Source organism: Octopus bimaculoides, chromosome 25 (genome assembly GCF_046866305.1).
Source record: "Octopus bimaculoides isolate indiv1 chromosome 25, ASM4686630v1, whole genome shotgun sequence".
Lineage (NCBI taxonomy): Eukaryota > Metazoa > Mollusca > Cephalopoda > Octopoda > Octopodidae > Octopus > Octopus bimaculoides.
In genome coordinates, this window is record NC_142952.1 from 971,849 (window position 1) to 999,479 (window position 27,631).

Here is a 27,631-nt window from a genome sequence, read left to right on the forward strand (position 1 = left end):
ATATAAATATATGCTAACATTTTAAAGAATAATTATTAAAATCGAATTTTAAGATTAATGTGAACTTCATGAGCTTAGCACACACAAAAATCAAATTAAATGTTATTACAGGAGCTAATTATAGAAGTCATTAATTAGAGTCCACTCTGTACGGGGTTTTTTTCCCCCCAAACAGAGTGAGCATCATTAAGTCTCTCGTACACACAAAAAGAGGCACAAATACAGCTGTGTCATGATTTTTATTCCTTAACACGAGTTCAATTTTACAATTGTTCATTATTTTTAAAATTTGCTCATTTGGTTTTCTAAAAAGGTAGAGAGAAGGGCAACATTGGGATAAAGAATGAGTGGAAGTTTTTTTGTTGTATTGTTTTTTTCTTTCTTTCTTTTCTCTGTGACCATATCTAAGAAAAAAAAATGGTTTTAAAATAGGGGAGGAAAAAAATAGAGAAATTTTATCAAACTATCAAGATATTTTAATAGGAAGATGAGAATTCATATATGAATGAGAGTTTAGAAAAATTAATTCACTCACACATACACACTGCATGAACTCATTATCCCAGCCCACTCTCCAAGTCCTTCGTTATTTAGTTTAACAATCATTTTTTTTTTTCCTGGAATTTAAAAAAAAAAATGATAGGATAAAAGTGAACTTCCCATCAGCAGAACACTAGAAAATGGAAAGACAAGTTACTGCCAAAGTCGGATTTTGAGACAAACTGTACACTGGTAGACAATCAAGTTTTTCAGTTAGAAAGTTGAAAAGGGGTAACATGAGCCAGCAGTAAAAATGCAAGATCCAACTCTATTGGAAGAATAGATTAGGCAGAAAGCACCACTGGCAATTAAGGGAAGGGGAGGGGGGAGAAAGAAAAGAAAAATTTAATGAGCATCAAAAGGTTTTTCTATTTATTGTAATTCAATCCATTCTAGATGTGTGAATGGAAGAAAGAAGACACAACCTATCACCAGGAAGTTAATTTTTAAAATAAACCCAAAAACTCTGGATGATTTGTCAGTTAAATAAATAAGAATACTGCTCTGGTACTCAACAGCTGAGCATCGGAATAAAATGTATGTTCACAACAGAAAGGAAAATAATGATTTGGAACTTAGAGAGAAGTCTATAATAAGTAAAATACCAAAATAATTTCAAATACTCATTTGGGATCTCTACTAACAGATGAAAGAAGCATTAGAGTGACATATAGAAGGGGGGTATTGTTTTTGGAGATGAGGAGGGGGTGGAAAAAATAAAATTAAAATAACTCAACTGATAAGATTCTCCCAGAAAATGACTAGAAAAAAATAAGGTTGAAAAATATGCATTAAAAGATGTGATAATTCTTTTTTTTTTTTCTCTTCCACTTGTTTTACAGTTCTTTGAAATCATTTTAATTTCAAACAAGTTAAAAAAAAAAGAAAAAAAAACAATCACTTTAATCCAAAAGTTAAAACTGCTGACTAATCTTTCTCACACTGAAGCAAAAGAATTATGTAAACCTTATTAGAGAGAGAGAGAGAGAGAGACGTATAAATGCCCAAAACACAAAACAAGCAAGAAGACAATGAGCAATAAGAAAAATACAAAAAATAAAATAAAAAAAGTTTTTTCAGTTTAAATACAAGTTATTTTTGTTGATAAGATTTTATTTTTCCCATTTTTGTAAGCTTTTTTTAAAATTTTATTATTCTTATCTATTTGTTGTTTTTGTTTGTTTTTTAATATCTTATTTTTTGTCTCTTTTTTTTTTACCTTTTTCTTTTTCTTTTTTTTTCCTTTCTTTCAAAAATCATAGCTCAGTACTACTAAACAACATTGTCCAAAGTACTAGTGGCTGAGTTGCTCTGAGTGTTTTGGAAAAAAAAAAAAAAAGTGGATTGGGGTTGGAACTGTCGCACAGCTGTAATTACCATAGAGACAGCAGCCATACATAGTGGCCACAAAACAGAAGATAGCCCACACCGTAGAAAGAGAAGGGCAAGAACAACAAATAAATAGAGAAAAATAAATAAAATAATAAGGAGGAGGAGGAAGAGTAGTAGTAGCTGTAGTAGAAGTAATGAAAAAAAAAAAAGATTGTTGGTGTTTTGTTTTTTTCCTTATTTTGCTTTTTAAATTAATAAAAACAAACAGAAAAAGAAAAACTTCTAAAAGTAACTGAAATTAGTAACTGAATGTTTACCAGGGTCTACAGAAGTAGACAAGTTTGTGTGAATTGAATACGGGGGGGGGGGGGGGAGAAACACTAGTTCTGATAGCAGTCCAATGTGTATGCATATTTATATCCATATCGTAGATTTTTTGTCCCAGTGGTCATCTTTGTCACTCGTCTCCAACGATGGAATTGAACCAAGCCACAATTGCTTCTTCTGTCTTCTCTGCACACAGCCATCAACAATGTGCATGAGCACATAAGACAAATACATGCACACATACAAACACATGCGCGCACACACACATACACACGTTGACATTAGATTCCACTGGGGTGAGGTCTTTCATTTTTTTTTTGTTTTTGTTTATTTTTTTCTTGCTTTTTTTTTTTTTTTTTTTGTCCAGTTGGTAGTAAAGGAGACTGTGTTGAATAGGACTATTTCTCAAGTCATCAGGTCTACTTCGTCAGCAGCTAATGTCCACTCGGCTTAATCATCATCGTCATCTTCAGATTCTTCTTCAGCTTGTTCCAACCATGTCAGCCACTGATTGACCTACAACAGAACAACAAAAATGAAAAGAAAGAACGAAAAAGAGAAACAAAAAATGTGAGCTCAGAAAGACAAAGCAAATTCAAAATTACTCAAAAGAGCCAAAAATAAAAAAAAGAATAAAAGGCTAAGTTAATTACCTGAAAGAGGGCCTTTCCTTTGCCAGGGTATTCATCATTGATATCTTCCTTCCATTTTAGGAATGCTTCCTCTTCAATAATCTCCATATCGTAGAAATGCATAAAGAATCGCCGTAACATATCTGCAAGAAAATTAAAGAAAATAAGAAAAAAAAATCACAGAAATCACTTTCCATATTGATTTCGTCTTTTAGGTCAATATTTCTTAATTTCTGCAAGGGCATGTGTGGCTAAGAAGTTAGCTTCCCAACAACATGGTTTCAGGTTCAGCCCTATTGCATGACACCTTAAGCAAGTGTCTTCAATTATAGCCCTGGACCAATCAAAGCCTCGGGTGGATTCGGCAGAAATCCATTGTCTCCAGGTTTTGCTCAATGGTTTATAACCAATGGCCTTACTACAGCATCATTTGTTTGTGAAGTCCACTATAAAAGCATTTCCAGGCTTCACTGTGTTGTGTGATCACTTCACTTGTTTACAGGTGGGAGTTGGCCACAGGAAGAGGATCTGTCCAGACATTCCCCTCTGACCCATGCAAGCATGAAAAAGTAGATGTGATGATAAAATAGACAAAACCTCAAAACAAAATAAAACCTCAACATTTAGACTCTTGTACGGCTAAAATCAACTTTACATCAAACATGGAATAAATTGTAAGCAATGACTTACTTTTTGGAAACTGGTTGATATAACAAAACACCTGAGATGCATATAGGGCAACAACTTGAAGGTCTATGTGGTCATGAAGAAATTGCTGAAGGACAACCTACAAAAAAAAAAAGGGGACAACAATGATTAGTTTACTTTCATGAGTAAAATACATTCCAGAAACCTTAAAATTTAAATGACGCTGAGTATATTGTTTAATCTGAAACTATTTTCGAAATCTTATTTTCTCTCTCTCTCTTGACAGGATTTGAAACAAGAACAAAAATCAGAGTTTATCATTCAAATGTTTGCCCTCACTGATATTAGAGCTAATTAAATACAATTGGAGAAAACAAAAAGAAGAGAAATCTTACTTTTAGTTTATCCAACATGTCTTTTTCTTTCTCAACCAAATGTTTTTCTGGTGGTATACTGGGGTCACAATTTTCTGATAATGTTGATGCCTTTGTAATATATTTTAGAATGCTGAAAATAAAATTTAAAAAAATATTGTAAATATATTTGGGAAACAGTTACAATCATCAATTGCAACAATTTAAAAAAAAAGGAGAGAGAAGAGCTGCTTTCAAATAGCAATTATTAATCTTATCTGAAATTACTGTACAAAGATTACTACAGACAATGAGATTAAGTTTTTTAATATTCTCTTTAGAGAACTTTGGAAGAAAAATTATTCACCATTAGCAAAACCGAATAATTTGTTCACAAAGACTGAAGGGAAAGATTTTATGTTAAATTCTCCTGTGAAACATTTTCAATCATTCTTTTACTTGTCATTGGACTGCAACCAAGCTGGAGCACTGCCTTGAGGGGGTTTAGTCCAATAAATTGCCCCCAGGACTTACTCTCTGCCTGATACATATTCTAGCAGTCACTTTGTGCCAAACCATTTACTGAAATGTAAACAAACTGATGCCAGTTGTCAAATGGTGGGTAGGGCAAACACAGTTGCATATGCATACACACAGACACACACAAAGCTTCCAGTTTCTCGCTACCAACATTCACTCACAGGGGGTGCTGAACCCCAAGACTATGAGGTTGCAAAGCGAACTTGTTAACCACACAACTATGCCTGTGACAATTGTGGAACAAGATCACCTTGTGAGAAACACTCTAGGTGTATTTTAAATAGAGAGAAATTAAAAAAAAAAAAAGATATTAAAACAATGTCTTCTAACCTTGTGGTAAGAATATTAACAAAACCAGGGCTTTGGTGCAGGTCATTCTGCACTTTGTCCTTGATCCATTTAAAAATTGCTGTGGCACTGGGGTCAGTCTGGATTTGTTTCCAAAGTTCAGATTGAATACGGAGAAGAGGAAATAGAAAGCTAAGACCCCTGTCTTCTAAAATCTCCATCATTTTCTCTTTACTCTGGTCGTTTTCTTGGTTGAGAGAGGAAGAAGAAAAAAGAGTATCTGGAGTCAAAAGTACGCAACATCACCATAAGTTTATAATTCTCATTTCACTGAGAACTAAATGAAATAAACTTCTTGAAACTAGGCTTCTTAATAAACCATTGTCCTCAATAAATGAACTAGAACATATTTGAAATGTAAAGTATTAAATATCAAGCATTATAAGATTCTATTTGAGACAGAAAAAGAGAAACAAGCCACTGAGAGGATTGCATACCATACAACTGATTGTATACTAGACACTCAGTAAATTCTAAAGTGCACCCTGCCATTTCAATACACAGAATGCCTTATTATAACAAACATAACATGGTGACCTCTCTCGTGGTACAAAAGTGTATAAGTACCATGATAAGTAATAATAATAATATATGGTTCAGACGGTTGTCTTTTCTGTCTTGAATATCTTAATGTATAAAAGAATTTACACATTAATCATAATGAATTAAGTAAAATAATTTCATGATCATAAAATAGATTCATTATATAAAAATCTAAATTACAACTTGAAAATTTCAACCAACAAAAGGAAAAAAAACAAACAAAAAAACCGAAAAAACCCAAACCGTTTGGCCTTACCAGGTAACATGTCTTGCAGGTTTATCTTACTTTCATTGAAGACATTCACTAGCCATTCTTTGTCCTTCTGCTTGTGCATTTGTTGTAGAGAAATAAGGAAGAGTGGATAGTGGGCTCCTTTGTCCAAAACTTCAGCGAGATCCGATAGGCTGATAACATTCCCTCCTATCGCATGCGCTGCATAACTGGCCACATAGGATTTAATCAATGGAACGTCAGTCTCCAGTTCTTGAAGTTTCTCAAGCAGGCTGCGGTAAGCCTACAACAGACATCATAAAATACAATCAACATGTGCACAAAAAAAAAAAAAAAAAAATTGATAAAAAGCCATAAGAATAAAGCATTCTTTCACAAAATGACAAATTCTTGACATTTTTACTAAAATGTTAGAAACTTTCAAACATGTGGAGTCCCCTAATGGGAATTAAGTACAAGGGAGATAATTATCTATCCATACTATTTAGTAGGATTAGAAGTTTGAATTTGAAATTAGGAATAGTGTATAGCACCATTTCATTCTTTTTTAGAAATCAGCTGCATGACGTAACCCAAGCTATAAAAGCTATTAAACATTTTATGAAGCGAGAGGTTTTTTGTGGATAAAACTATAAACCATGTAAGTAATAACATCCTTCATTTATGGTGGTAATAATGATTTTATAAATGTAAACATTAAACAGCTTGAAAAATATTAATCTTTACTTACTCCCATAAAAGTTTCTGATGTTACAAGGTTTTCTGGTTTCATGCCAACTATAAGATTCATGACTTTCTCTCTTTCAGTATCTGGAAAATAAAGTGAAAACTTCTTTTAAAACATTAAACAAGGGAAGCACATTCAACCTTTCAATGTCCAGCTTATCGTTGGTTTACATTGTTTTCAGCTAATTGTGCATTACCTATCTTATAGCTTCCAAGATTTCAATGATATAATTGTTTATATTTAGAGTGACATTGTAGAGTAGTTGTGAGAGGTAATCCCTTGCTTTCAACAATTACAATTAATATAGTTATTGTAGCTATCGTTAGAAATACAATTATAAATACTCACCCGATTTGTCCACATTGTTTAACATCATTTTGTAAATGCTATCGGAGATAAACCTGAAATTAAATTTATATAAACTTAATATTTTCTTTTTTTTTTTTTATGGTGAAATGTAATAGGAACAGATTTTAGAACAAACACCAAATTTATTGACAAACAATTACAAACGAACTTAGCTAGAATCAAACAATTATGTACAAGAGTTATAAATAAGCCAGGACTTGGAATAAATCTTGTGAAGAATTTAAATTACAAACAGGTCACCACCAGCACTCTACCCAGTCTTTTGTCCTCCTTTATACTCTTTACATCAACACAAAAGTTTAAGTCTGGTTATAAATTGGGTAATATATACCATGTATATCGCTTTTACAGCAAGACACCAATTCCTGACCCTCCACCCCATACTCTAAACCCCTCATCACCTGTCATACAAGTGACTTGGTGACCTCACTGGTATCAGTGCCATGCAAAAACCATCCACTACCCACTGTAAAGTGGTTGGCACAGAAACCAGGACAAAGCAGACACAGGAGCGTGATAGCTTCTTTCAAACCATCCAACTGGAATGAAACAGTAATGCAAAAAGATTCCCTCCGCTGATCAAATGACAATATAAAGGAAGCCTGTGCGAGTGACGCTACATGAATGGTGAAGGACAAAGACCCAAATATAGCAGTGCATTAATATCAATTTATTCTAGATTAATTAACAGATTAAACGCTCCTAATTAGATAATCCATCAATAATTAGTAGGTTATAAAAATCAACATGTATACTTACTTATTTGGAGCATTCAAATCTTTAATTGCACTGGTTGCTACTTGAACATCTCCAGAATTAAAGTAATCATCAAGTAAGGAAGTCTTCAAAAGGAGAAATGAAACAATATTTACTGATGTAAAGAACAAACAAAGCAAGCAACAGAAATATTTACACAATTATTCCACACGTTTTCTTACACTATGTGGTGTAAGTTTTCTTAAATATACATTTATTTCTATTCACTTCTATTCGCGAAAAGTTCTATGTCCCAAGTCTCCAAGCTAACCATTTCCTTGGCTTATATACTTTTTGAACATCAGAATTTTTTCAAAATGACCAAATTTTCAGATATAAGCCAACACTTAATACAGCCATAATACAATTATGTCTGCTTTGGTTTCTAAAATCAATTACAACAACTATTACAGGTTATGGTGTGTGTGTGTGGTAGCTTTATAAATTTGTGAGTGAATACCTTCAGATGTGGATAAAATCACTGGTCTCTGACCTACAACACAGCTCTTGCTTATGGCTACCAGAAGTCAGCAAGCAAAACCAACAACCATTTTACATACAGTTTTATAATTATTACATAACCACAACAAAAACAATTTCTAAACTAATATTACTGAGGCTGTGCAATATAGAAGTCAAAAATGCTAGATAATGAAAAGAAAACTTACCATGCTGTTTTCAAGCTCCTTTTTGGTAAGTGGTGCTTTTTTGACTGATTTAGATTTTTCTGGATTAGCTTGCTTGATGGTAATTTGAGGCTGAAAATTTAATGAGATATCATTTAAATACATATCTACACTGATATAAATAGATGCATATGAAGAATGACAAATAAAAACAATGAAATAATAAAGCTTAAAATAAATTATAAAGCTAGGTGCAGGCATGGCTGCATGGTTAAGAAGTTCAGTTTCCAACCACAGGGTTTTGGGTTCAGTCCTACAGCATGGCAACTTGAGGAAAGTGTTTTAGTATAGCCTCAGATTGACCCAAAACTTGTGGATCAATTTGGTAGACAGATAGTGAAAGAAGCCCAGTGTGTGTTGGGTTGGCAACAAGAAGAGCCTCTGGCCATAGAAAATCTGCCTCAACAAATTCCATCCTACCCATGTTAAGTATAGAATTTTGCATATTCCATGAAAGGCCAGAACAGGTTCTCCAGCCAAAACTTAATATTTGATGCTGATACAAGAGTGGCAGTACTTTCAGCTTAATTCTGACCTCAACTGCACAAAATGGAATCAAAATTCTCCGTATTTGTGCTTATGATGTGTCAATACAGATTACCTAAACATTAAGAGTTTAAAATGTTAATCCAAATTCTTGCCTGCTTGTTTATCAAGTGTGGATTAGGATTTGATCCCATGTCATATAATGGAGGCTGGAAAGTTGTTTGTGGCGTCCCAATCAAAGGACGAACAGGCTTAGACAGCATGTTTGGCACTGATGGACGTAACATGTTAAATGGCTTGTATGGTCGAAGGTTGATGTCTTCAGGTCCTGAGTTTGGTTTTTCCGGTACAACTGGTGGCTGCATGTTCATTCGCATAAATCTTTGCGGCAAATCTCTTCCAGGTGCTGAAAAGGCTGGCAAGAGAATGAAAATATTTAAATTAAATATTCCTTCACTTTTGTAATCATTATCTGATACAGATGAAAAAAATCTGAAGAGACATTTATTATTATTCTTAAGAAGGGCTGATTATATGCAAAACACATGCGAAATATATTTTCTAAGTGCAATCTTCAGTGTGATCAGTAAATATCTGATTGAACAAAGGGAAAGTATTTTACATTTAAGCATTTTACCTGGCGTGCTCACCCCCTTTAATAATAATACTACAAGTGGCTTGTTAAATAAAATAGGCGAAAGAAACTGACCTGGTGTCCTTTGCACAGAGCTTAAAGGCGGCTGTGCCAATAATGGTGATTGCATTGGTGCCAATGGAAGAGATTGGTGGTTTTGTTGAGTTTGAAACATCGGTGGTGTTGATGTTTGTTGTGGGTTGACTCGTCTGGTAGATCTGGGGCTGGTACCTGTACCAACACCACCCATTCCAAATCCAATGCTGTTTCCAACTGGACCACCCGCACTATTGTCTTGCATGCGTCTATTGTTGAACTGATTGGAAAAGTTACCTACAAAGAAAATGACAGGAATGTCTGCAAGATTAATATTTGCTTTCTTCCATTGTTTATTAGTTGAATGAAACCCTAATTTACAGAGAAATGTTTATTTTTGTTTATTTTGCGATTTGCATCATTTAGCATAGTACAAGAAAAGAAAACCAATGTGAAACCATATATGATTCTAAGATACAAACTTCTTGTTTTTAAAGCGATTCAAATTAAAAACTATCAAGATTTCAGATTAATTCACGTTCCATACACCAACTTGATTTTTTTTTTTAATAAGGACAAAAACGTTTTACTAAATTCCTCATTATTTTCAAAATCAAGTGAAACAAAGTCTACATATTTCAACAAAAATATGAGAACAAAACGGTTTAAGAAACGTTTTGTAATCTCACTAAACTGGCCAGACAGGTTCACAAAGAAGATTCCAAGTCGACACCATTTGTAAGACAGTGACATTTGTTTAAAATCAAAGCACAATGCCAAGACAAGGAGACACTTATGCACACACGTCCCTATACACAATGGGCTTCTTGACAGTCCCTGTCAAGCAGATTCATTGTCAAAGCACTTGTTAGCCCAGGGTTACAACAAAAGAAACTTGCCCAAAGTGCAATGCAATGGGACTGAGCTTGAAACCACGTGGTTGTTGTAAAATGGACATCTTAACCACACAACCATGCCTACTTTGGTCCTCACTCATCAGTTTCTGCCTCTCAGCAAAGAAAAAAGAAAAGACCCACATTGAAGTAAGACAATCAAGGCTACAAATATAATAAAACAGCTGGAACGCTGTCATTGGATAATATTAATTTTAAATACATGGTATCAAAATGATGCCAAGAAAAATTTGAATAATCTCACATTCGAAAAAGGGAAATCCACTCACCTGGTGTTGGCTGACTACCTCTCCTGCCCATATTCATAGAATAACCGGACAAAAATCCATCTGCTTGAATTACACCTGGCCCAGTACCAATGTTATCTACAAGAGAAAACATGTCCAAAATGAGCAATTTTTCTCCACCATTACGATACGGAACACCTGAATCAGAATAAACAAAACTAAAGAGTCAATAGGCTTTTAGTTATGAGAATGACTAATTGGGTCAGCAGCTCTTAAAAATTTTGGAAAAAGGAGGAAGAGGAGAAAACATTAATTCCATTCTCCTTCTAGATTAATCAATGCTGTCTTTTACCACTATCTGACATGTTTACAACCTCAGAAATTAAATGATTTGGTTAAAAATCCACTAAATGTATTATTTATGATCTTAGTTCATTTGAAAATCAGTCAGGGTCACTGTTCTTAAAAGGCTAAACATTCCAAGAACACAAAGTTAACACCAAAAGCATTTACCTGGTGAAATCACTAATTTTAGTAACACAATTTACATTATTAGATATCTTTGTTAAACATATTCCAGATTTGTTATACTTACTAAGCAATCCAGTAGGGGCAGCACTGAATATGTCTGCCAATCCCCCTCTGTGGCATGGTCCCATATTTCCGTTCATCATGCGTGATCCAAACAAACCACCAGTAGGCCCACCAGTACGCCCCGATCCATCTGGAAGACCAAGGTATATTCCAAACTCCTAGGGAAAAAGTTAGAAAGGGAAATATAAAACTAAAGATACATAACATCAGAACATTTCAATACTTGGGTGGGGTGAAATATTTTATCCCAGAAATAATATTGATTCTGTTGCCTTTTTTGTTTGTTCCTAACTGCACATTATTTTTCAAAACTTTGGGTTAGGTTACGTCTTCAGAATCATCTATATATGTAGCTAAAGAGAGCTCAAAGTCCCATGTTTTCTCAAGACAAGTATATAAATAAAGGAGAAGTAACTCCTGCCTTAAGATTCATTCAGTTATTTTTTCATTATAACAAGCAGAATTTGCTCAACTTTCTTATTGCTTTTATAATTTCCAAATTAGGTTTACAAGAGACAGATTGTTAAGTCATTAAAATGAGAGTTCAAATTTATTACTAGACACAGCAATTCTCAATTATATCATTATTTATTTATTTTACTTTTTTAATAAAATATCTGAATTTAATACTTTCATTGCAGATATTAGTAAGTCTTTCTAATATTTGTTAAAAAAAAAAAAAAGCTTGATTATAATTAGATAAAATAAACAAACAAAAAAGTACACATGCTTACGTCTGCAGCTTCTTGTCGTATCTGGGATATTGTCTTTGGTCCATGATCACTAAGCACCTTCCGTGGTACCCACTGGGAGAAAAATAATAGACATCAAAAATGTATCAAATAACTATATTTAACAGCATAAAATTATCAAAGTCAACTATTATGACAAATGGAAAACAAAAAAAACCCAAAAAATGTATATAACTACCTTGTTGGCCCGTAATTCAACAACATCTTGAAGCATGAAGCGAATTCTTGAGGGCAATTCTGTGTTAGAAGCGAAGTTCTTAATTCGCTCAAAGTACTTATCCATCCAGGCCTGAAAAATTAAATTATTTTTTTTTAGTAATTCACTTTCCATGGAAGAAAAAAAAAAAAAAAAAAAAAAGTTAATATATATAAGTAAAGGCGTTACAGACAGATGATTCTCCATTAGCTACAAATTAACATATTTTTAATTTCCGGTAAAAAAATCTAACATCATTAGGTTCCCTAATTAACTATCTACAAATAACAGTTTCAAAACTATTGAAATAGAGAGTGGGTATATTGAAAGAGTTTTCTCACTATCTCATAGTCCTGACCATATTAAGTTAATTATAAATGTTAGTTCTATTAACCTAGAATGGAGTTAGTTAATATAGCCAAAATTTAGTATCAAGTAAGGACCCAGCACTCAAATTTCTTACGTTGGATTTTCGGTGACAACTAGAAGAGATTATATTAGAAGTCAACACAAGATTATTGATAACAATATACAAGGAAGATGATCCATTTTGCAGCAGTATGGTAATCAGAAACAGTAGAAATATAAAGAAAAAGAACAATAATTACCTTAGCCTCAAGAGAGTCAAGGCGTCGGCCTACAGTACGGATTATCTGGCACAAACACTCCAAGTCCTCAGCCATATCTTTAACGGGGACGTTTTTCTTCTTTTCCAGAAGCTGCTTGATGCATTTGTGCAAAATGCCCTCGTGCAGCATCTCCAGTTTGCCAAGTTCACCTGCAATTCATTTATATTAAGATATCATTACTTTTATTCACTTGTTGTTGACATATTTAGTATAAAAGTATTTATTAATATGAAGATGTTTGTTACAGCCAATCTAATTATCTCATTTGATCTTGCACTTAATTGACAGTAATTAGAAAAAGTGGGTTACCAAAATAAAATAGAAAAACTTTTTTTGAATTTTTATTAGTTAACCTAAAAAGCTTGAGGCCCATGATGATGCAGGGGCTATGAGTTAAGGGTCTTGAGCTCAAAATCATTAGACTGCAGATTGCTTCTCGCACCAGACAATATGCTGTGGCTTTGAGCAAGATAAAGCACTTCCACTTTACATTGCTTCAGTCCATTCGGCTAAAACTGAATACCAGCAATTGGATGTGGGGAGCAACAAGTAGGCATCCTATTAGGGGGAGGGAGTGAAGTTGTGCTCTCAAGGCTACGGAAACTAGAATAGGCTCCAGTTTAATGGACCCAGAGGTACAAACTGGTTCACAGCTTAATATAAACACATTACTTGTAAAAGGGGATCCATCAATCCATTTACAAAACAGAAAACCACACATAATACGATTTTAAACAGAGAATAAAATATTAATGGAGTTTAAATTTTTTGTTTTTTTATACAACCAAGAACAAACACATTTTACTTAAGCAAAACGTGATAAATAAATATGAAATATTTCAACTAACCAATAAATTTGATGTTGCCCAGCATTTTCTGTTTAGCCAGATGGTATTGCTCTGCTTCATCATCATTGAGGGGGCCATCTTTCTTATCAAATGCTGAAAATAAATAACTTTCAAATTAACAAAATGCATCTTTAAAATGATGGTTGGGATGAAAGACAGGATATATAAATGTTATCAGACATTTGGGTCTCATATTCCAATGTCAGCTTAGGCGTGGTTTCTATAGCTAGACGACCCTACCTAAAGCCACATCTCAAATTCTATTTAACCAACCAGAGAAAAATTTGAAAAGTCAAAAATTATAATCTCTCACATTTTAAATACAAACACACACAATGTAAAAAAAAAAAAAAAAAGTTGCTTACCTTCGGTAGCACGGGATCGGTTTTCAAATTCATCCTGGCACTTATTTAAGAGTAGACGTCGAAAAGTCTAAAAATATTAATGCAAAACAAAGTTACAGAAGCAAACTAAACCAACATTAGTCATAACAATTATTAGAATTTGTGAAAACTATCGAAAGCAACAAACTTTGAATGATAGACTTTAGATGTATTTTAAATATGAAAAAGAAAATTATTATTTAAAAATAATGATTTAATAAAGAACAGGAGGATAGAAGAGAACGAAAATGAGAGTAAAACTTACAATAGTTTTAGAGGAAGAGTGATCAAAATTTGGAGCGTCCTTACAAAGACGGTGACATAGCTGTGCATAAAGTGAACTATATTTTGGCTCATCTAAGGCTTTTTCGAAGATCTGTAAAAATCAAAGAGAAGTGGGTTATTTTTCTAACTGATCTTGTCTAACATGAAAAGAAAAATAAACAAAATAGATTTCAATGCTTTTTTTTTCTTTTTTTAAATCCAGCATTGACAAAGATAACACAGACAAAATTCTTTCAGAATCTGAAGTAATCGGAACCAATTCACAATGGTAATTATCTGAAAATCTGAGTTTTAAAAAACACATTAAGTTTGTCGTATTTGTGAACCTTAAAAAAATAAATTTGTATTCACCGAATTCAAATAAATTTAAGCATTTTCTACTTTAAAATAATTACATATGGTTATGTAATCCCACACCTACAAGATTGGAATAAATTCATTAAAAAAATATTTTTTTTTACATATATTGTTAGTGTTATTCATTCCAAAGGCCAGAAGTAGGAGGGGATAGAGCAGTAGTAGTAGTTCATTGTTACTGTACGTCTACATCATACCTTGAAAACAGTCCACTAATTCAGTTCACACTGAATAAACCAAGATATAAACTGCTTTTTTAATTTCTTTAATCCTAACAACAGCCCCACAGCCCTATGCTTCCATTTTTTTAAAATAAATCTCAATTCAACAAAGTAACATTAAATCTGACATTAAAACTGAAAACTTTTTTTTTTTCTTTAACAAATAGTCAATGTTAATCCAGTTATTTTAAGCTAGATTAAGTTTTAAGCTTTTTTTAAAAAAAACAATCTGATTAAGTAACAAGAATTTTAAAATCCATTTCCTTTTATTTCTTCGGTCAATGTTCTAAATTATTTTTCATCCATTTCCATGCTATTAGCAGGAACAGAATTTAAACCACTTGGACAATGTTCATACAAATACGTTTAAACTTGGGATCTTCCATTAATCATTGAATCATCTAGAATAGGCATCTTTTGATTAACAAGAAGGCAAGTAATCTGCACTGCTCCAGGATAAAACTGATTAGAGCTAGTTTTCGTAACTAGTGACTACATGATCAAGTAGCACAGCAATTGTGCCAGTGTGAAAACTTGCTTCTCAATCAAACAGCTTTTATCTATTTCCACCTGTCCATGCCAACCTATCTACTCTGAAGTGTGTTGATGTGTAAAACATTCCATCACAAATTTATAAGAACATACTACAAAGTTATGTTTCAAACACCATTTTAAAGTTTATTTCACTAAATTCTCATTAAATTCTTTATAATTTCCAAAATTATCTGAAAAACAATATTAAAAATACAAGAAGAATTACATTCAAATTCAAGAAACAAAAAAAAAAATCTATAATTAAACAAATACATTTGTCCTTACCAGAAGAATAATTCCCTTAAGGATGAGCTGGGAGTCAATACCAACATTTAGAAGCTCCAAACTTAACTTATCAAACTTCTCCGGAGTAAGTTTATTGAGAATTCTACAAAAATAAAAAATAAAAATTTTTTGTTTGTAAAATTACATTTAGTAATTAACTATTCAATCAAGTAAAACAGTCAGAACCAATTTGACTCTTTAGCATTCAGATTATTGTCAAATGTAATGCTTCTTTATATATATTGTTTTGAATTAATCATGCATTATCTTATAATCTTATAGCCTCAAGATTTCAACTATATGATTAATCATTTTTAGTATGACATTATAAGGGTAGGATCTGGCTAGTTCGAGCCAAATGAGACCAGATTAAATGCTGAAGTGTTAAAGCAGATTTTCAAATATCAAGTTTTATCTTGCTTCTCCCTTCAAAATCACTCAAAGAGATGAAATATAGAAAAAAAATCCTTTTTCTATTGCTTAAAAAAAGGTATTAAAATTTAATTAACCGCAAGGGTGTATCCACCACAATTTCCCATCCTGAATCTACAGTCACAATTTTATTCCATCAATATTCCACAAATGCCCCTTTTGATGTCATTTATGTTGAAACATATTGTCTTTGTTTCAATTAATGAAGAATTTATTAAAATAATTGTGTTGTTATTGAGCTAGTGTTTGGAATATAAATTAACATGAAATCTTGGTGCAATATTTTAATTTACATCATTTTAAAAACAAAGAATTTGTATCATGGAACTAAAGATGGCTTCAAGCAGGTTAATATGCTGCAACCACATTCTTATAGTTTACAATTCCTATTAGCATTTTGACACATCATTTAAGATATAATTAAAATAGAAAAGGTCATTTAATGACATAAATATAAACAATAGACTTAATAATTGTCAATATCTAAGTTAACAATCCAAATATTTTTAATTTTCCAAAGATTTTAGATAAATTTGTTGCAACGAGCTGCGCTCTGATTTCAAATTCCATTGAGGTCAACTTCACCTTTTAACCTTTTGGGATTGAAACAAAAGCATTAACCCAGGGCATTGGATTGGCAGAATGGTTTTGGTATCTGTGTCAGCCCTGTGTTGTTCCAACAACTTTTGTGATGACACTGGTGCCAAATTGTGTGATCTGTCCAAGTTGGTGGCCTTTCCCTTACATTAAATACTGATATTGTGGAGAGTGGAAACTTGTATACATATAGGCAACACTGCTTCAGTCTCATGTTTGGTTTTGTCACAAGCACGTAATTTTTTATTCTATTTTATACATAGCCTTTCTCCAGTATCTCACTGACTCAAATACTTTCTGGAAGATCATTTGCCAGTGACTAAATACAGCTTTAAATTATATACTGTTCCAGAAAAGACCTATCATGATGACAGCAGACTTAAAAAGTATAAATTTTCCTTTTCTTTCCATTATGCATTCACAACAAATATATTTTCACACATTGAGTTGAGTTAAAATATAAAGAACCTCTACTCAGAAAAAAAAAACAAAAGTGGGTGACGATTGTAAATTTTAACTTTCGTTTACATAATGCAAGTCATCAAACATACCCTCTGGCCTTACGGAATATCAGATCATTTTTCTCATCAACTGAAAGACCATCTCGTTGTTTACTAGGTGGATTCCATCTGAAAAATAGGAAGATTCATTGTTTTTTTTAAAAAGTAAACAAACAAAAAAAAAACAACACTCTTTCATTCAGTCAGAGAGTTGTGTAGAGAGAATGGTTTCTGTATGGTTCAACAGGAACCAATGAATTGTTACTGCCAATGTTATGACTCCTCTGTCTGAAGACATATTGGTAACCAAGCAAAAGTCTGAAGACTAAATATCGTAAAGTCTGGATTAAACAAATCCAGAGGAACCAAAAAGGATTTTCATAAAAACTCACCGTCCTCCGGAGCGTCGGGAAACACCACCCTCTTCTTTATGTCCGTCCAGTATGCTGCTTGTTGTTGGAAGGAAACACCAACGTGCAGTTGAGATAATTTAAAAAAAAAATTTACCCTGAAAGAAAGATATTTGAAAATAGATTTTTAACTAAGAGTTAGATGCTAACAGAAACTGAAAAATCATTTAAATGCACAATATATAAATACAACAAAACAAGGTGTGACCTTATCAACCCTTTAGCATTCAGATCACTTGGTCAAATGTAATGTTTATTTATTCACATAGCTTTGAATTAATCATGCATTATCTCATAGCTTTTTGAGATTTCAGTGATGTGATTGTGTATTTTTAGAATGACATTGTAGAGTAGATATGAAAGGCCAGGCAGGATCTAACCAGTTCAAACATAAAACAAAATATTTAGACCCGATTTGGCCAGCTTGTAAATCACATTGCAACAATCTTTTACATTCCCTAACTGGTAATTACCAAATTTTTAATTCATCACTTATAAACAATAATGAAATTAAAAAAAGTTTCAAGAAACAATACTGGTAGCAAAAGGTTTCTGTGAAACAGTCCTAAATTAGCTGGAAACCAACACTGTGTTTACTATTATAACTCTTTTTAAACATTCAAGAATATATCTCCAACTCGTAATAAATAGCAAAGTTAAGAAGTGGTCATTGCCATTATCAATACATTTTTCATTTCTTTACCTCATCCTAAACAAATGTGAAGGATCTGTAAACTCAAATAACAGCTTATGTTCTTGAGATATTCTTCAGCAACATGTTGAACCACAGCTGTTATTAAATGAAAATGCAGCCAGATTTGTCTCAAAAGACATACTAAGTGCTTTGTTCAAGAATAAAGTTCATTCATATTGCATGCATGCTAAGAGGAAATTTTGAAAGCCATGGTGCAAACATTTTGTCACGGCTCAACTTATTAGAAAGACTTAATTAAACCAAAACATTAGCTATAACACTAAAATGCCGATTTACATGTCAGTGGACTGGGTCCATACAAAGCAGATATCGAAACAAGAAATCCTTCTTAAGTTGATGTTTTAGCAAATCACAAAACTGGCTAAGCATACATAAAATCTGAATTCAAATTCACAAGACCAGCACTCAACATTAATTTCATTATTCCTATTATTAGATTCATTTAATAAATTCAATTAAAAATCATTAAACTGAATGTTGTACATTACCTGATCTAACTACTCCAAATATCGATAGAATTTTATCTAAAATGTCTTTTGTATAAATTTTCTAGTTTAAACTTTTGGAACTTACCTCTAGAATTGAAAGCTATTACATTCATGGTTTATCTTGGAATTTTTAATAAATACAGATTCCTTTTGATTAGAGAGAAAACTCTTGGAGAAAGTCATGTAGTGGCTTATACAACTTAAACCACTGGATATTTTAACAGTATTGAAAGGATAAGAGCAGGACTTACCCAATGCTTCTATAGCTTTGGTCATGTTAGCTACATAACACATTATAGACATTAGGTCTGGACAATCAAAACTCCAGAAACAATCCCTTACCCTTCCCCTCTTGTTGCTAATACAACAGAACTTGTTACAATAAGACAGTGTATAATGTATAGTCATGTTTCTACTTGCAAATGAAAGAATGGAATTATTCTATGACTACTCTATTATTTTTGTATATATTATTCTTGTTGTTTGATATCTATCGACCATTAATGCTGGTAGATTTCCTTTATTCCTTCAAGTTGGAGCAGAGGGTGAGAATATGATCATTACAGAATTAGAAATACTAATTATCTCTTTCATAAATTAATTAGGGGAATCGTTTTCATAGCATCTCTTAAATACACTTTGGTAAAAGAGCATTATGAAAAGCAACTAACAAAACTTCCTGGATATATAAAGATTAGCAATATGACACCCAAGGTGTGTGTGTGGGGGTTTATATATAAGTGAGAGAGATCATGGGCTGAACCAACCCTATTTTATATATAAAAGTGTACTTCCTGAGGCTTCTTTAGGAAGAAGAAAGCCATTCTAATTTTAAAGTATGAAATAAATGAGAAGTAAATCTTCCCTCTGAGTGGATACCAGTCTATTTTTAGGCAATATTCCCAGAAGAGGTGTTTCTCAAAGTGTGTAGAATTAAGTGAACTTCTCAAACACACCTTAAAATACCTGCAGTGGATTTCAATGAACACATACAGGAAAAAATTATTTCAGGAGTTCTTCTTTGAGCAACAAGTCCAGCACTATACTAGTAAAACAGGTATAGATTATTTTCATCCAAGACAAAAGTATAATTGAGAGTTTCTATTCCCAAAACCAAAAAAAAAACTGAGGATCAAAATGGTTACAAGTAATCCTCAGTAATACTCATAATCTACTATAATCCACAGCTTATCTTGTTAGTGTTGTTGAGGTGGGCATAATTTCTCTAGTAAAATACACTCTGTACATCCATGTAAAGTAGTTGGTGATAGGAAAGGCATCCAGTCACAGAAAACATTCTAAAAATGGAACGAGGGAGAGAAGTGTCTGACACTATTGGTGGAGGTAACTTCAAATGAAAACCTAATTCCATGATAACTTGTAGAATCAAAATCAACACGGAACAGAGAGGCTTATTTGCTCAGTGGTAAATTGAATGCAGATTGGGAGTGGCTTGGTTTGAACCCAGATTGGGGGTGCCTTGGTGCCATTCCTACCATATGTCACCAGTATTTTCTTCAAACTAGAGAAAGCAGAGTTAGATGCCCTTGCTCAATAACACTGGCTAAATCTGAATTTATGGCAATATAATAGCCCAGCACCTTAAATTGTACTCCAGGGAAGTGAATAGACAACTGTAGGGACCAAGAGTGAAACTTGGGTTACAAGCCCATATGGGTTCTTAGCATCAGGTAATCACACCTTAACTGCAAGTGGAAAATAAAAGACCAAGTAAAAGTTCCTAACATCAATGGCATCCATTATTAATCTTGTCTAACTGGTTCCACTGGAGCTACAGACATACAATAATCATGATATATAAGAAGTAGTTTATTAATAAATCAGTTGACACAGTCACTGTAAGAGTACACTAGAAATAAAGACAAGAGAAGCCACGAGAATAGGAAAAGATCTTAATAGATCATCTGTCAATGTTTGAACATGTTTTTATGTTAGCACGCATTAACGAAGTCTACTGACGAAATGTCATCCCTCCAATCAATGTTTTGTCAACTTCTCTGCTACGAGACACTGTATCTGGACTGCTAACTCACAGCCAGATATATATTTATCCCAGTGCAGAAAGACCTCCCCCTATGCTCGCCTGTCATGATACGACCAGTGGTGGTTGAACTCATTTGAATTTTTTAAATTTCAAGTCCAGCAGTCAACAAATGTGTGAGCTCTAAAAAAACAAACAAACAAGGTGACTCATCACTGCTATGGTGGAATGTGTGAGGTCAAAATAGTCTCTGGAAATGGTGCCATCATCCTCTCTCGAGACACAGAATTCACAAGGCCACACATATACACATATATAAACAACATATGTAAACAAACTTTTATTTTGTTTTTAAAAGTGTCACGTGTATATTGTATTATACAGACAAAAAGGTAATATTTCAAACGCATGATAGCCATAAAAAGATTGGGTATTATTATTCTTATAAGACAGAAAAAAGTTGTCCCACCATGGCTGTTGGCAACTTTTTTCCATCTTAAAAGGGTAATAATACCCAATCGTTCTGCTGTTTGCATGGTTATAATGCAACTGAAATATTACCTTCTTGTCTGTATAATATGAAATATGTGTGTATGTGTGTGTGTGTGTGTATGTGTGTGTGTGTATATATATATATATATATATATATATATATATATAATATTCAATAATGAAAGTGACTCTATAGAAGCTGCATTGAGTATTAGTGCACATGCAGGTAAGTGTGTAAATTCGTAGCCATTTCTACCTTGGCCAGCACAATAATTATGTACAAGTGTCGGTTTGTTTCCCTCCTGTGCATACTAATGGCTATTTTTTTTTTTTGTTACATAGGTTATATGCTCTAATATTGGACTATTTTGTATAGTCAACATATGGTGAAGACTTGTTTTTACACTATAGAAAATAGTCCCCTGTAATGGAAAAAAAAAGGGGGCATTAGTATGCATGGGAAACAAGCGCCCACCCACACACACATTGATTATGCCATGTACTCTACACATATATTACTGAGTACTTTATTTTTGCTCAAGTAAATCCATTCACAGTGAATGTGCATGTGCACATAAATTGACGGTGGCAAAGTTATGGAAAGATTTGGGCAGCAAAAAAACTGAATACATTGATGGCAGAGAAAGAGGAGATTGCAATGTGTGAGCAGCTGAAAATATTCCCTCAAAATAAAACCTAGGCCTATAATTATTTAGTTGGTGCACATATCTGTTAAACCTATGGAAATTGAACCGGTGTGTATGTTAATAAGGCATTGAAACAGAACGGATCTCCCCAGACACAACAATATATATTGAATTTCACCACAGACATTTAATCATTTAAATTGTTATCCAATACATAAGACATAATACTCATGCACACACCCACATGCATAGAAGGTATACAGGTAAACACACCTACCTAAACAAAAACATCTTGACCGCATGTGACTTAAAGACCCCTTGTGCTTTTCTCCTGTGAGCAACACACACTTCATCCTAGATCAACGACTTCCTTACCATAGCAAAGTGTTGTGCTGCTCCTCAGGTCGGCCCTCCATGAGGAACTGCACCCACCCCACACTCCTTGTGTTAGCAGTGGCATCAATGGCTTCTGTTGTTCTGTACTTTTATTTGGAAGGTAAATATGACAGGAGTCTGGAGTCTTTCAAAAATGCAAAAGAACATCTTCCCTCTTTAGGATCCAGTCCACTGATGCAGACTTGCCCTTCCCCAGATCATCTTAAAACCTGTTGAGTACCCCCGAGCAGTTTTAGTAGGCTTTGTCAGATTCCCTCTGCTCGGACTTACTCTCTTGCCTCCTTCTTTACCATCAAGACTTCCTGCCAACATTCTTCGCATCAATGGGAAATTGTTCCCTGGAGAAGTGAGCTGACAGCTGAATTTCTGGCCTTGGCTCTTCTCATCTCCCTCTCTTGAACCCACCAACTGGCACGACACGAACGTCACATCTGAACTTGGAACCGTGCGACTGGGAAGCAAACTGCTTATCACACAACTACGTCTGCGCTTACAACATTTTTCATACAATCTACAACACCTTCAAATTTACAAAGATGTACTTTTGGTGCACTTTTCTCCCATATGGCATAGTGGTTAAGAGCGCAGACTACTAACCCCAAGATTCCGAGTTCGATTCCAAGCAGTGACCTGAATAATAACAACATCGAAAAATACCTTAGGAATGAGAACCCCAGTTCGAAATTTCCCCAAGACACCTGATGAAGGCTGGAGGGTATATCAGCCGAAACGATGTGTTAACAACAAACAAGATGAGGACAAATGTAAATCCCTCGTCTCTTAAATATAGACCTGTATTGAATAATTTCTATCCAGAAGTTCTAAATTGTCTTTTTTTATTATTATTTTGATATACGCAAGCCACACGTAAATAACTCCTTCTGTCCAGCAAACGTTTACACATGGCTTCGATTTTTTCGTATGACTGGTATGACTCAACTCAACTGCTAGTTATCCACAGGTTGTATTAGTAAGACCATTAAAATAGCTAAAATTTATGTCATTCTTCACACAAAGGCCACCAGATACTTGGAGCCAACAATGTCGCTCGGCCAATAATCACATGAAAAACTAAATAAATTTTCCGAAAATTACAACCTGCCGTCTTCAAAAAAATGCAGAAGGATACAATACCCGGATAAAGTCAAGAATGGTAAAATCTTGAACGATTTTGATCATAATATAAAACCTTCTCGGGTGAGGGATGGCCTAAATTCTAACCAGGTCAATATCTTGTTTATGTAACATTTACGGAAGTGGTCACTGACTTCACACACACAAATGTCGACAAATAAACAAAACAACCCGAAAGGTTTTGGCATTCTTTCGATTAAAGTTGCAATCATCGAAAGAAAGCCAAGGTTTTTTGGTTTTCGTTTTTTGGACGTGTGACCGATGAATTTTCAATTGCGCAGGCAAGTTAGAATTATGAAGCCACACTCAAACTTCGGAATTCTAGAACTACAAAAGAATATCTGAAATCTCAATACAAAGAAGTCTGGCACAAAAGTTTAAAACAAAGACGCAAAAGAATATCGAATTGAAAATGATTTTGCGCGCGCGTGTGTGTAGGGTGACCGTAAAATCTAGATACATAGAGGCGGAAATGGTTATTTTCAATAATTTTATGCAACTACGGAAGAAGAAGAAAAAAATTACCGAAAAAAAAGGAATATTAGTGATATAATCCCATGTATCCAGACTTTATGGTCATCCTGTGTAGGCAAGAATTAAACAATGTAATCAATCCTTGAAAAAAAAAAAAAAAGACTTGACAACGCATATATTTGTAAGCACGTGACGTAAAAAGCTGTATTCGATGGAAAGAAGAGAATATGTTTTCAGCTGAACAACAAAACCACCACCACCATCATCATCATCATCGCATTCAAAGTGAAATACTTAGAAAAGGAGATAACGATTGGTTTCATGTAATGTAGACATCAAAGAAAATTCGGTTTAAAAGCTGGAGAGAAAGACCAGGATGTGCGGAACTGCAGCCAAGCTTATAAAGCTTCTAGTATCCACTCCCAACTAACATTGAAAAATGGCAAAATCCTGACACTAGGGATCGCTAGATTTTCCATCTCCAAATTATAACCATTATTGCTACTATACTGGAAATTTTCATAATCTTAGTTTAGCAAAGGAGGGGACACGAGAGAGAGATGTGATGGTGAATGAAATTATTTAATAAAGACACGTGTGTTTATGTCTTCAAATACTTATGAATAGAAAATTATGACGAAGACGGAAGTGAAGGAGTGCTTGGCAGCTCGAAGCTGACGGGAGTGGTGGAAATGGATTCTCGAAGCTTCACAAACATACGCACACAACATTCTTAAAACGGTTCACGATAAGATTACAGCCGATTTGATAGACATGTTTTCCGTTTAGATTCAATATATTCGTGTTAATAAAACTGAAATACTAGCGAAAACTTTTCAAACAAATACTAAAATTTTATTAGGACTCATTAATTATTCTAGAAACGAAAACCAGCATTAGAGTATATATATATATATATATATATATATATATAAATAAAATGATGGCAAGAACAGTTTTAAATTTCAATTTCGATTTCATTTATGAAGCAGTGCGTGCGTGCGTGTAGACGAAGATAGAACCGAGACATTGACCACATTCTCAGTGTGTATGTGTTGTGTGTGGGGGAACCACAAGATCGTAGTTCACAGAAGTAATTTTTTTACGATAACTTTTAATTCTTTTAAGGGAATCTCGAAACAGCAAGAACCATATTTGGGCCCGTAAACTGAATCGACATTATCAGATTTTTTTTTTTTTTCCTTCTTAAATTATCACCACTGAATATTAATATATGCAATCAGTTTGCTAAAATAGCCTACATGTCTTCGAAATTCTAACAATATTATTTCCTTCAAGAATTGAAAAGTTCTCAAAACTTCTGGGAGGAACATCGTCACCGCTTCGAGATAATGTGAGGCAACAAGCGAAATCTATATCGTCCACTCTTCTGCAACTAAATCGTATGATTGATTTGTGTAAAAATACATTTGACTTCGTTGGCCTTACACAGGTTATCGATGGCCACCTACACATACATACACATGGGTCCACCTACTTGTGTCATATATTCTCAGTAAAAACATCTGTTAATTCTTCGAGCCCATAACTGATTGTTTTATTCCATATGACCCACACGCTGGTGAATCAATATGCAATGAGCTTAAGAGAAAAGATTCTATCAGAGCAGTAGTCCCACCGCCCCTTGGTGGAACCGCGAATCATAGGATGCGATCTCACACCTCCTTAACATTTTAAAATTAAAATACAACGTACCACTTGCATATTAAAACACTACGAATAACTACAACCATTTGACAGACTTTGAAATAAAAAAAAAGGGGGGGGGTTGAGACAGGTTACAAGATAAACCAAGGATATAAAGAGACAGCTCGTTGTTTTGACAAGTTTCATTCAAGACATTTCTGAAGAAATATGGTTTTGGTAATATATTAAAAAAACAAAAACGGTTAGTTATATCATGTTTGACTACAACTGGAAACGATCCTATTGTGCAAATTAAGGGAAACAAGACTTAAGATTAGGAAGAGTAGGGATTCCAGGATAATACTTCCTAGAACGAGGGTAATATACTGTGGAAGATGGGGGGGGGGGCAGTATAGATAAGATGTAGGTCAATGCTTTAGCAAGAAAATTATTCACATACAAAAGAATTTTCGCAATAAAATCTAATACGATTATCTTTATAGCGATACTGGTTACCGTAGTAAAAAAAACAAAAAAACACCCATTCGTTTATTAAAACATGCTATTTCTTAAATATAAATAATTGCAAATTAAATATTCTTGTCTTAGTGAATGAAATAAATTTTCGGTAGATTTTTGGTTTTCAGCAGAGTCGACGAGACGGAATCCTGAAAGTGTTTGGTAAACGATGTGAAGTGGTAAAATAGTTCTTTAAGTCTGAGAACCAGCTAGCACCATAGCTATAGACTTACTCCAAGTGACTGTGAAGCACTGTTACGACTACTGCTACCCCCTGTTAAATAGAAAAAGCACTCGATGAGTGCCAACTTTCCCACGACTTACTACTTCGAAGCTCGTGCAGCACATATATATTTCTAATTTACTTCAAATAAACCGGTTTTAAGTAATTAATAAAAAGACAACAAAACAGATGGTATCGTTCGGAGCAGATTCAGTCTTCTACTTTAATTTTAAAAATTAGAGAAAATTATTAATATTTAAAAATATAGTATGGAATGGGATGTGCATTGGGAAAATGAATAAAGAATATCTAGATATTGAAATTGAAAGGTCTCGTCGCCAATCTACGAATGTTTAACAAGAGAGAGGCTTTTGATAAGAGATGGATCATTTGTATTTCACAGATCACAAGCACTGCGGAATAAATTAGAAATCTACACAATTAGCCCCTTAAAGTCAGCGATGAAGGGGCAAAGGGGAGAAAAAAAAAAGGGGGGGAATAGGACTGACAGAAGAGAATTATTTAAAGTGTATCATGATAGATGGAAAAGAGAGGTAGTAGTCTTAATATGCAGAGGGCAACTAGCAGCTAAGAGGAGGAGGAAAGCCGTTAGCAGTCGCCATAGTGTACCTGCTACAGCTTGGTTGAGGAATTAATATTTAAATACTAGCCGGGTCATTCTCTTTCTGGTTTTTTTTTTTCCTATTCCCCCACCATCGGTTGAAACTATTTCATTTCAATGATGGCCGGAAGGGCACCAATACGGTTTTAAAAAAAGGCACGATCGTCACAATATCTCATTTAAATTCGTGTCCTTTATATTAGAAAGCTGTGAAGCCTTGTATCGAAATCAATCTGAAAACTGGAAAGTAATAATCACACACGGCTCTATTATCTATCAATCTTTCTACACCTAATTGCCTTCTATCTCATACATACATAATATATATATATATATATATATATATACACACGCACACAAAGATATAGATACATCTATCTTTTTCTCTATCTCTCCCCACACGTGACCAGATGACCAAACTTTCAACTATTCTTTCAATTCTAATCTCAACGTAATAAATATAACAAATAACCACACTACATGTATATCTTTCTTTATTTTATTTTTTCACAGAAACCTACATAATCCCACAGATTCACACATATATACATACATATTTCTCACAAATGCTGTCCAAAAAAATCAAGATATTTAGAGGGAGGGGTCATGCGATGGAATAAAGGAACGGCAATGTATGAAAAGAACATTTTTAAGTAAAATCCAGTTGTTTCAAACGATCGAGAGAGCTTCCAAGATTCTAGATTTTTTTTCTTTTTAAATATCTAAAGAAAAACTGATTTTTGCACAACCAGTAAGACACAAAATATATGAAAAATTTAGTTACAAATCGCTTATTTTATCCGAAAGCTGGAAAGTATAGCGATATCTATATACACTATACATGTGTGTATGTGTATATATATATATATATATAATTACACGATATACATACATGCACAAATGTGTATATTACTCCATA

At 33.7% G+C, this 27,631-nt stretch overlaps 1 protein-coding gene across 12 annotated transcripts in view; it reads right to left on the reverse strand.

Annotated features, from left to right (window-relative positions):
* Positions 1-220: 220 nt before the first annotated feature.
* LOC106878701 (eukaryotic translation initiation factor 4 gamma 2) overlaps positions 221-27,631 on the reverse strand; it is a 29,008-nt gene continuing 1,597 nt past the window's right edge. For 2 of the 12 annotated variants that reach the window (XM_089342230.1, XM_089342231.1), the window contains exons 2-24: positions 17,336-17,451; positions 16,995-17,072; positions 15,415-15,517; positions 13,998-14,108; positions 13,715-13,781; positions 13,350-13,442; positions 12,481-12,650; positions 11,855-11,965; positions 11,659-11,730; positions 10,926-11,082; positions 10,373-10,468; positions 9,229-9,486; positions 8,675-8,934; positions 8,016-8,105; positions 7,351-7,433; positions 6,571-6,623; positions 6,226-6,305; positions 5,520-5,778; positions 4,703-4,907; positions 3,875-3,986; positions 3,522-3,618; positions 2,853-2,974; positions 221-2,715 (exon numbers count right to left, since the gene is read on the reverse strand). In XM_089342230.1, coding sequence (XP_089198356.1) covers positions 2,650-2,715; positions 2,853-2,974; positions 3,522-3,618; positions 3,875-3,986; positions 4,703-4,907; positions 5,520-5,778; positions 6,226-6,305; positions 6,571-6,623; positions 7,351-7,433; positions 8,016-8,105; positions 8,675-8,934; positions 9,229-9,486; positions 10,373-10,468; positions 10,926-11,082; positions 11,659-11,730; positions 11,855-11,965; positions 12,481-12,650; positions 13,350-13,374 — 2,316 coding nt within the window. In that variant the 5' untranslated portion in view covers positions 13,375-13,442; positions 13,715-13,781; positions 13,998-14,108; ... (1 more) ...; positions 16,995-17,072; positions 17,336-17,451 and the 3' untranslated portion in view covers positions 221-2,649. Of the gene's footprint in view, positions 2,716-2,852; positions 2,975-3,521; positions 3,619-3,874; positions 3,987-4,702; positions 4,908-5,519; positions 5,779-6,225; positions 6,306-6,570; positions 6,624-7,350; positions 7,434-8,015; positions 8,106-8,674; positions 8,935-9,228; positions 9,511-10,372; positions 10,529-10,925; positions 11,083-11,658; positions 11,731-11,854; positions 11,966-12,480; positions 12,651-13,349; positions 13,443-13,714; positions 13,782-13,997; positions 14,109-15,414; positions 15,518-16,994; positions 17,073-17,335; positions 17,452-23,752; positions 24,295-27,631 lie in introns of those variants that run through there. The other 10 variants (XM_089342226.1, XM_089342227.1, XM_089342223.1 and 7 more) reach the window with 7 other exon arrangements.